Source organism: Maylandia zebra, linkage group LG5 (genome assembly GCF_041146795.1).
Source record: "Maylandia zebra isolate NMK-2024a linkage group LG5, Mzebra_GT3a, whole genome shotgun sequence".
Classification (NCBI taxonomy): Eukaryota; Metazoa; Chordata; class Actinopteri; order Cichliformes; family Cichlidae; genus Maylandia; species Maylandia zebra.
Window position 1 is genome coordinate 14,875,616 of NC_135171.1, and position 10,697 is coordinate 14,886,312.

The 10,697-nt window shown below is 43.8% G+C and overlaps 1 protein-coding gene across 1 annotated transcript; it reads left to right on the top strand.

The window, feature by feature from the left end:
• Window positions 1–6,277: 6,277 nt before the first annotated feature.
• psmd6 (proteasome 26S subunit, non-ATPase 6) lies at window positions 6,278–9,977 on the top strand. The gene is made up of 8 exons (XM_004545284.5): window positions 6,278–6,567; window positions 7,171–7,376; window positions 7,905–8,050; window positions 8,155–8,374; window positions 8,461–8,569; window positions 8,721–8,889; window positions 9,604–9,681; window positions 9,761–9,977. Exons 1-8 carry the CDS (start codon window positions 6,423–6,425, stop codon window positions 9,855–9,857), a joined length of 1,170 nt encoding a protein of 389 aa, XP_004545341.1. The 5' UTR covers window positions 6,278–6,422; the 3' UTR covers window positions 9,858–9,977.
• Window positions 9,978–10,697: the final 720 nt, after the last annotated feature.

Below are 10,697 nucleotides of genomic sequence, written 5' to 3' on the forward strand. Positions count from 1 at the left end.
CTGCTCACACCACGTGACAAAGGAGTCGACCACAGCCCGGTACTCTGTCTCATCATCCCTGCTGATGCATCCAACCACCGCAGAGTCATTTTTTCAATAATAATCCCTTACTTTACTCGTTACTTGAAAAGAGTAATCGGATTACTTAAGTAATCGGCAGTAACGCGTTACTGCCCATCTCTGACAACAACTAACCTGCATAATGGGCTTCCATTACAATTCTAAGATACAGTATTAAGTAATCATCAGGTAATGGCATAATATCATTATGCAATTTTCCATATGCCCAAACACTATGCTCTTAAATGCCACTAGTTTAGCCAACAGCAAAGTTGGAGAAAAGGAGCGCTTCAGAGAAAACGTAGTAGTGAAAGGAAGGCTCACTTTATGATGTTTCACTAATTAAGAATTCTTCGTATGGAGGATCAATCATACAACAGCTATAGAATTAACTGGGGTGTCCCTCAAGGTTTAATTTTAGATCCCTTGTTTTTCTTTTTTCTCTTTTTTTCACTTTTGTTACTAAGGGATCCTGCCCATCTCCAAATGCACTTTTCTATGTTGTTTACACCAGATTTTGAGCCTACTATCTGAATGTTGAAGCAGAAATCAAGACCAGGTGATTTCCTGTTCTAAGTTGACTGGAGTGGCACCCCGTGTGGTGTTTAAACTTCAGTATGTGTAGTGTGCATACTGTTAAGCTCTTCCACATACCTTGGTTGAAATGAGTAGTTATTTGAGATGCTGTTTATTTTCTGCGCTTTTGGTCACTCAGACCACATCACTTTCTCCAGAGATCAACTGCTAAACATCAGGCAGTCGTCTCACTATAGTTCTTATCCATTTTTCACAAACCTGGAAAGTTTTTTGGAGATTTTAGTTGGAGGTGCAGCAGCTCTCTGTGGCTCCTGGAGAAGACGTAGACGGGGGAGTCGCGCTGGTGAAACTACGTTGGCGAGGATTCCGCACGGCACTCCCCTCCATTCACCTTGCGAATCTCCGCTCTCTTCCAAACAAAGTCGACGAATTACTGCTCTTAAACCGGACTAACAAGGACTTTGCACGCTCTGCTGCCCTCTGCTTCACTGAAACCTGGCTCAGTGAGCGAGTCCCAGACGCTGTCTTAAATCTGCCGGGCTTCCAACTTCACCGGGCGGACCGCGAAACAGAGCTCTCAGGGAACACAAAGGGTGGTGGAGTCTGCTTCTACATTAATGAAGGTTGGTGTACTGATGTCACAGTGTTACAGAAACACTGCAGCCCACACTTGGAAAGTTTTTTCATCAACTGTAAACCTTTTTATTCACCGCGGGAGTTTTCTTCCTTCATGCTGGTCGGAGTTTACATCCCTCCACAGGCCAACGCAAACAACGCACTGTGCGAGCTGGCTGACCAGGGGCCTGTTCTTCGTACGTTGCTTACTACATCCAAGATCAAATGACACATCCAAGACCAAACCATCGCGCTAACCGTGAGCTCGCTAATCCGGTTCCCCGAACACACCTGCTGTTGACGATTAGTACAGCTGGACGCAGTAATGTGACATCACTGGGTGTCGTAAAAGGGGATACGCATCGATAGTAGAAACATTGATCGGCAACCTGCTGATTGGTCGGCGAAAATGTCGAAGGGGTGTGCACGGTATTTTCCGGCAGCAGAGCAAGAACTCATGAGTGAGGGATTTCAGGAGTTTCAGAGTTTAATTAAAACGCAAGAGAACACTGCAAAGGCTGCAGAAGCAAGGAGAGAGGGCTGGCACAAAGTTGCTGACAAATCAAACTCGTAGGTAATTTAATAATAATAATAATAATGGATTGGGTTTATATAGCGCTTTCCAAGGCACCCAAAGCGCTGTACGATACCACTATTCATTCACTCCCACATTCACACACTGGTGGAGGCAGCTACGGTTGTAGCCAGGCTGCCATATCGCGCCATCGGCCCCTCTGGCCAACACCAGTAGGCGGTAGGGTAGATCTATCATATGACACTATATTGTCCAATATCATATGGCATTATATTATATTATAATATGTTATATTATATCCCCTTTCACATTAGAGCCACAACAGGACCCACAAGAACATGGGAACAAGTAAAAGTGGAATACAGGAGTATTCTACAGAATGGTAATATTTATCTCTTAGATTGCTTTTCGTCTCTTGGCAAGGTAATACTGGCCTGTAATACTCTGTTAGTTTGTTCATAACAGCAACCAAGAAAAGGGCAGAGGAAAAAAAGACAGGTGGTGGTCCTGCACCCCCTCGTCAACAAGTTGGTTAAGTAAATAATACCCTCACGGGAATATCGATATCTCTCAATGAGCACACTGTCGCGCTGAGCTAAAGGATCCTGTCTATCCCGCAATATACGCTGAATTCTGAGGACTCTCCTTATCAATCTTGCACCTTCCGCAATGGGTGGCTCGCGTATACGGACAGGACATGGCTGCGACAGGCTTCCCAAATCCACCTTCGCTTTTATAGCCGTGGTCTCTCATCTTGATTACACAAAGTAATTTACAATTACTACTCTGAAATATGAATTACATCTGTAATAATCACATACATGTAATAGAATGTTAATAGTACATTTCCCTTTTTTAGGAAATGACCTGTATGTATCTGTGTGACATCAATAAAAGGATCAAGTGCTGCATTATCTTTAGTTACATTGATGTTATTTATTTATGGTGAAACAGTGGTGGAATATCGCTGTTGCTTTCGTATAAATGAAGCGGACATACCTGCGTGGCCGCGATCTAATCCTGTTTACATAAAGTAAACCTGCTCCCGAGCAGGTTTACGCTTATGGCTCTGTTGCTATGACAGCAAGTCCCGGATGAGCTTCGGGGAACCGAACGATCCAGGATCACGCAAAATCGTCAACAATCTAATCCAGCTAACTTACTTAGCGAGGTACGAAGAACAGGCCCCAGATTACTACCCTGGAGAGGAAATTCCCGGATTCCTTTACAATTATTCTTGGGGATTTTAACAGAGCAAACCTAAACTACGAACTCCCTAAATACAGACAGCATATAGACTGCCCCACCAGGGACAACATCATACTGGATCACTGCTACACCACTCTAAAAGATGCCTATCGCTCTGTGCCCCGGGCAGCTTTGGGACATTCTGATCACTGCATGGTCCATCTTATTCCAGTTTATAGGCAAAAACTCAAACGTGCCAAGCCTGTAGTCAAAACTGTGAAGAAGTGGACTAACGCAGCAAAGCAGGAACTGCAGGATTGTTTTGACTCCACTGATTGGACTGTTTTTGAAGCTGCATCTGAGAACCTAGATGAGCTCACGGACACTGGGACATCATACATCAGTTTCTGTGAAGACGTGTGTGTGCCAACAAAGACCTTTTGCACATACAACAACAATAAACCATGGTTCACTCCTTAACTCCAACATCTTCGTAAGGGCAAGGAGTACGCCTACAGAAGTGGTGACAGGGCCCTGTACAAGCAAGCCAGGAACACACTGACCAAGGAGATCAAAGCAGCTAAAAGCATCTACTCCCAGAAGCTGGAAGAACGGCTCCCAGCCAACGACCCTGTGTCAGTGTGGAGGGGCCTGCAGGAAATCACCAGCTACAGACGCCCCCCACCCACTATTGAAGCAAACAAAGACCTGGCCAACGAGTTAAACACTTTCTATTGCAGGTTTGAGACGGACAGACTCCCACACCCCACCCTCCCCTCCCCAGGGACATTGCTTCAGACATTGACCCCCAACACAACTTCCACCTCTCCCCCCTTCACCCTGCCCCTCCCCAATCCAGTCTCAAAGACCACCCCCACCCTCCCCAATCCAGACCTAACGACCTCCACCACCCTCCCCAATCAAGACTCAACGACCACCCCCACCCTCCCCAATCCAGACTCAACGACCACCACCACCCACTCCAATCCAGACTCAACGACCTCCACCACACCTCTCACCCCCCTTTCCTCCTCCCTGAAACTCAGAATACACACTCAGGATGTGAGCCGACTATTCCAGAAACAGAAGCCCAGGAAAGCCCCCGGACCAGACGGCGTCTCACCCTCCTGCCTCAAAACCTGTACTGAACGGCTGGCTCCCATCTTTACTCGCATCTTCAACAGCTGTGTGAAGTTCCCTCCTGCTTCAAACGCTCCACCATCATCCCTGTTCCCAAGAAACCCACCATCACAGGACTGAATGACTACAGACCTGTCGCCTTGACGTCTGTGGTCATGAAATCCTTCGAACGACTGGTGTTAGCCCATCTGAAAGACATTACAGGCCACCAGCTGGACCCTCTGCAGTTTGCCTACCGGGCAAACAGGTCGGTGGATGATGCAGTGAACATGGGGCTGCATTACATCCTGCAACACCTTGACCGCCCGGGAACTTATGCCAGGGTCCTGTTTGTGGACTTTAGTTCGGCTTTTAACACCATTGTGCCTGAACTTCTCTCCTCCAAACTCTCCCAGCTCAGCGTGTCACCAGCTATCTGTCAGTAGATCACCAGCTTCCTGACAGACAGAAAGCAACAAGTGAGGCTGGGGGAGATCACCTCTGAAACCCGGTCCCTCAGTATTGGTGCCCCTCAAGGATGTGTCCTCTCACCACTACTGTTCTCCCCCTACACTAACGACTGCACCTCCAAGAACTCGGCTGTCAAACTCCTAAAGTTTGCAGATGACCCCACTGTCATTGGCCTCATTCAAGATGGTGATGAGTCTGCATACCGGCAGGAAGTTGAGCGGCTGGTACTCTGGTGCAGTCAGCACAATCTGGAGCTGAACACTCTTAAGACTGTAGAGATGACAGTGGACTTCAGGAGACATCCCTCAACTCTGCTCCCCCTCACCATATCATACAGCCCTGTGTCAACTGCGAAGACCTTCAAGTTCCTGGGTACAACCATCTCCCAGGACCTGAAGTGGGAGACCAACATCAACTCCATCCTCAAAAAGACCCAGCAGAGGATGTACTTCCTGAGACAACTGGGGAAGTACAGTCTTCCACAGGAGCTGCTGATCCAGTTCTACACTGCGGTCATTGAGTCTGGCCTGTGCTCCTCCATCACAGTCTGGTATGGAGCAGCCACTAAACAGGACAGGAGCAGACTGCAGCAGACTGTACGGGCAGCAGAAAGGATCATCGGCACGCCCCTGCCCTCCATCCAGGATCTGTACCTCTCAAGAACCAGGAAACGGGCAGGGGAAATCATCACAGACCCCTCACACCCTGCACACAGACTTTTTGATCTGCTGCCCTCTGGCAGACGGTACAGAAGCCTGCAGACCAGGACCACCCAACACAGGAACAGTTTCTTTCTTTCTTAACAGTTGACCTGTCACACTGCTCCCACTGCCAGACTGCAGCTGCACCTTATGTACATTTTGTAGTATTCATTCCACCTCATTCATTTCTGTATTTTATGTATATAAGTTTAGATTCGTTATTTATAGTTGGTTTACACAGCTTTGTGTATGTATGTGTAATGTGTATATATAGACACGTATGTGTGTGTGTGTGCGTGCGTGCGTGCGTGTGTGTGATTTACATTGCTGTGCTTAAGAGCCACCATCTACCGGAACCAAATTCCCTGTATGTGTCTGCACATATACTTTGCCAATAAACACGATTCTGATTCTTTATCAGCGTGAACAAGTCTGGCCATTCTCCATGTCTGGCCATGTCTGGCACGAACAAGACCAAAGTCACTTAAATCACCTTTCTTCCATCTTGAGCTGTTGCTGATTAGATATTTTCCTTAACAAGTAATATAACTTGACAACACACCCCTTCACGTTTACACTGTGTCCCTTCCTGTTTGTGGAAGCTACACATGCTGATAAAACGAGAAGTGAGAGCAGCGGAGAGGATCGTAGGTGTTTCTTTTCCCTCCCTCCAGGACACCTATTGCACCCGCTTTAGACTTTTATTTTATTTTTAGCTTTTTATCTTTATGTTGTTTTAGTGTACACTGAGGGCCATGGGAGCATTGCAATTTAAAATTCCTGTGGATGATCTGTACACGTTTTTTTTTTTTAAATAAAGCTGACTTTGACTTTGACTTGGATTTTGTTTACAGTGAGAGCAAAACTGTGAATACAGTGATGAAAATGGTCAGTACTTTCAAGAATGGTGTGTATATAGCTTTAATATTTAGATATATATATAACGAATCGCACAATAACAGTGGCGTTGTTCACACTAATCTCCAACAGGGGGCAGCACTTCTCTAAGTCTCTTGTTAGCTTTCAGTCTGTCTCCGCTCTTTTCTCCCTTTGCTGAAAGCTGCTGCGGCGGAAACAGCAGAGTCCAGTGTTTTCCGTAGTCATCGTTCACTAGCGTAAAGGCGAGTCGTTGTAGGCTTTGTCTACTCAAAGAAAGGCTTGAGTTTGTTCATTTGTTTATATAATTTAGCCCGAAAATGCCGTTAGAGAATCTAGAGGAAGAGGGTCTTCCCAAGAACCCCGACCTGAGGATAGCACAGCTGAAGTTCCTGCTCACAATGGACGGTCACCGACAGGATGCTAAAGTGAAGACGGAGCTCATGGACGCTATCAAAGCTAACAGTGAGTTAGCATTTCATCCAGTAAAAGATGTTTCATTGGAAACACGAGTCTCACAGTGCACGATTTTGTCTCTTCATCAAGACACCGGGCACATAAATGCTCCATAGATGTGACTCATGTATAAAATGTTAACTTATAATAAATGACGGGCAGCGCAGGAAAGTTAGCATGCTAGCTAACGATAACAGAAGACGTCAACTGTGGAACTCACTGTGTAGTCTATTTTGCATAGCATTACCAAGTTAGAGAGTTTACATTCACTATGCAGTATTTTAAGCCTTTACATTTCCCTTAAGCTAAGGTGACAACCTTTGCGATGTCATGTTAAAATCCTTTCCCGGTTCGTTAATATGAGACGTAAAAGGTGTACGCTACGTGTTAAGACTCAAGACGTTTATTGTCATTTTCGTATGGTGTTACCCAGCCTGAAATGAAATACTGTTTCTCACCAGCCTCTACAGTGCAATAAGCAATACAGTTTAAAAAGAATAAGTTTCAAAAAGTGCAGCAAAAAAGCCACAAATAGCATAAAAGTTCTAAAACTCCAGTCACATAAGTTAGCGATGTTTCACGTTTTACACCACCGTGCTTTCTGTGTTTCAGATATGGCGCCGTATTACGAGAGTCTGTGCAAGGAGCTGAAGTGGCAACTGGATAGTGACCTGCTGAGTAAAATGAAAAAGGCCAACGAGGAGGAGCTGAAGCGCCTAGATGATGTGCTGGAGGATGCAGAGAAGAACCTGGGAGAGAGTGAGATCCGAGACGCTATGATGGCCAAGGCAGAGTATCTCATCAGAATTGGAGACAAGGTATGTTTTCAGAGCAGTCAGAATATTCAAGTTTCCAGGTAGGAAAATGAACAATGAGGGGGTAGGGACAAATAAGTAAATACTTCAGCCTACTCCTTTTCAAACAAATAATGGAATGATATTTTGTAATGATTGTGAAGGCACATGTTTGAAATAAAACTGAACTGAACTGAACACTGTTAATGCCTGTGCATGTTGGAATATCTTTTTAGTTTTAACACTCTACAACACATATCTGCTTCTAAGTGTTTTGGGTGAAACATATTGAATAAAGTTTAGTTTTCAGAATTTTTCCAACAATAGCTGCTCCTTGGAGTTCCCAGATATCACAGCAAAGGGGTTGACAATTCCCTTTGATGTCAACACTAAGTTTACAGCAGTTAAATTGCTGGAAATGAGTTTTTAATTTTGTTTTCCCTTTATTCTCTTAGAGCTGTTTGCATGAAGGTTATCACAGTTGCCACTTCAAAGTTATATGTACAAAAAGTAAGATTGGCTATTGCCTGATCTTATCTGATGTCACCACAGGAGGGCGCCCTAACTGCATTCAGGAAGACTTATGACAAAACTGTGGCTCTGGGTCACAGACTAGACATCGTCTTCTACCTCCTGAGGATTGGCCTCTTTTATATGGATAGTGATCTCATCACACGCAACTCGGAGAAAGCCAAGAGGTAAAGGCTCTTAAAGCTTTGTTCTGAAACAAATCTGTCAGCACTTTTTTTTTTTTTCTTTTCTATTTAATACTCATCTGTCTGTGCATCTCTGTTCACCGCAGCCTTATCGAGGAGGGGGGAGACTGGGACAGGAGAAATCGTCTGAAGGTTTACCAGGGCCTGTACTGTGTGGCCATCAGGGATTTCAAGCAAGCTGCTGAGCTCTTCCTCGACACAGTCTCCACCTTCACTTCCTACGAACTCATGGACTACAAGACGTTTGTTACCTACACCGTTTATGTTTGCATGATTGCTCTCAAGAGGCCTGACCTCCGTGAAAAGGTAGGAGAGAGACTCGTGTCTGCTCACAAGATGTGTAACTTGGCAACATGTCTGCTGGTAAATGTACTAAATATGTTTCTCTGTAGGTTATAAAGGGAGCAGAGATCTTGGAGGTGCTCCACAGTCTGCCCTCTGTTCGCCAGTACCTTTTCTCACTCTACGAGTGCCGTTACTCAGTCTTCTTCCAGTCCCTGGGTGAGGTTTTTGTTGTTGTTGTTGTGTGTGTATTCTCAAGAAAAACATCTGAATGCGAAGAGACTGTACTTACAGCCATTATCTATGCTTGTGTTGGTGCTTTGCCATATTCTGAAAACATAAATATTAAATGTGAAACTTTGTGCCACAGCCACGGTGGAGCAGGAGATGAAGAAGGACTGGCTCTTTGCCCCACACTACCGCTACTACGTGAGGGAGATGAGGATTCAGGCTTACAGCCAGCTGCTAGAGTCCTACCGATCTCTTACTTTGGGATACATGGCTGAGGCATTTGGTGTCAGCACAGAGTTCATTGACCAGTGAGTTTGTTTGTTTTTAAACACCTGTGCATATACTATGTAACTCTGCAAGATTTGGAAAATATTGAGTGCCAATACATCCAAGAAGGCAACACTGAAAAACTTAACTGTCGGTCTTTGAGTGTGCAAATTTATTTTTCTTGGTATGCTTTGATTGTTTTATTTTGAACACGTAAATATAAAGTAAGCACAAATTACACTGTAAACAGAAAGCAAAGTACATATCACATAATATACATGCTTGAAAAGATGTATATGTATATAGATGAGGTTTAGTGTCTTGGAATAACTTGTGCTATAAATTGTTACATTCAAACTGGACCATCTGTCTAGAACAGTTATCAGGATGGTACATTGGAAACTTACTAAATCAGAATTACTTCTGCTCAAGAATATAATTAGGAGTCTATAGGCCGATGGTCATCATGTAAAACTGGGTGTTATCAGCATAAATGTGGGAGTTAATGCTATGTTTCCTGTTGGGGGGCGATTCTTGCTCCTAATGCCTGTTACATATGATGAAGCTACAGGGCAGCAGTTGGTTGTTGTAGTATTTCTTGGACATTTGTGTCACCATTAAGTTCCTAAATAATTCACAGAAAACATTTGTCAAAATAAAGTTGTCCAAATTCCCTGTTCAGATTTTAGGGAATGCTGATATTGGGTTTTTTTTGGTCCTGGCTAACGCAACATATGCCCATCTCCTTCCCACAGGGAACTGTCCCGATTCATAGCTGCTGGCCGCCTCCACTGTAAAATTGACAAAGTTAATGAAATTGTGGAAACTAACAGGTAATGAAACTATCATCGAAACCACAATACTTCGAGTAATTCCCAGAGCACTAAAATTTTGTCCTGTTCTTGCATGCAGACCGGATAGCAAAAACTGGCAGTACCAGGAGACCATCAAGAAGGGCGACTTGCTTCTCAACAGAGTCCAGAAGCTGTCAAGAGTTATTAACATGTAACCACGGAGGCCGCCATCTTCATTAAAGCAAGGGGCTTGTATTATTCTTTTTTGGCATACTGAGACCTTTTGTTTGTCAAAGTAACTCTTCAGTTGTGTAAATAAAACTTGTTTAACTGTTGACATTGCATCACCTGTTTGTTTTAAGAAAGAGGCAGACACATCGTTTCTTATAAATAGCAGTATAAATTATTTTATTTACAGAAACTTGTTACAAAACAAATATACTATACAATCTTTACTTTAAATATTAATTCTAACCTATGTTTTGTTCATGAATTACATAGCAGCCAATACATAAGTCCAGCTGAAAATGATTCTGATAATGTATACCCCAAAAACAAAACCAAAAAAAAAAACTATACACGCTTTTACATAGTATGAATGGTGGTTTTATTTTTTTCTTCCCAGACAAGCTGTATTTTCTCTCACTTTCACATTCCAAGTCTACGGTGCTAAGAAAGAAAACATCCTCGTAATGTTTCCTTGTACTGGAAACAAAGTCGAGATGTCAGTAGAGATTGAGGGTAAACAAAACACTTGAGTGAAGTTTTTAAATACAAACCCTAATAACCCGGAGGGGGCTTAGGCCACACACCGATGCTAAGAAAATCTCAATGGAAAACAAAAACAGAACAAGTGTTTCGCAATGGGCAGCTGACAAGCTCAAGTTCCACTACATTTAGGGTTCAGAGGCAGACTTAAAGCCAAATCCCCTAAATACTTTGAACATTCAAGTAAGGGGAAAAACAACCCAACGAATACTGTCCTCAAACAGTTGGGATGAAACAAATTCAGGCACTTTCTTAATTTGATATTTCTTTTAAGAGCTGCTCAACGC

Coding starts and splice junctions, on each gene's coding strand:
- psmd6 (XM_004545284.5), top strand. CDS start 6,423: ATGCCGTTAGAGAATCTAGAGGAAGAGGGTCTTCCCAAGAACCCCGAC. Junction 6,568..7,170: donor GGACGCTATCAAAGCTAACA/GTGAGTTAGCAT, acceptor TCTGTGTTTCAG/ATATGGCGCCGTATTACGAG. Junction 8,890..9,603: donor AGCACAGAGTTCATTGACCA/GTGAGTTTGTTT, acceptor TCCTTCCCACAG/GGAACTGTCCCGATTCATAG.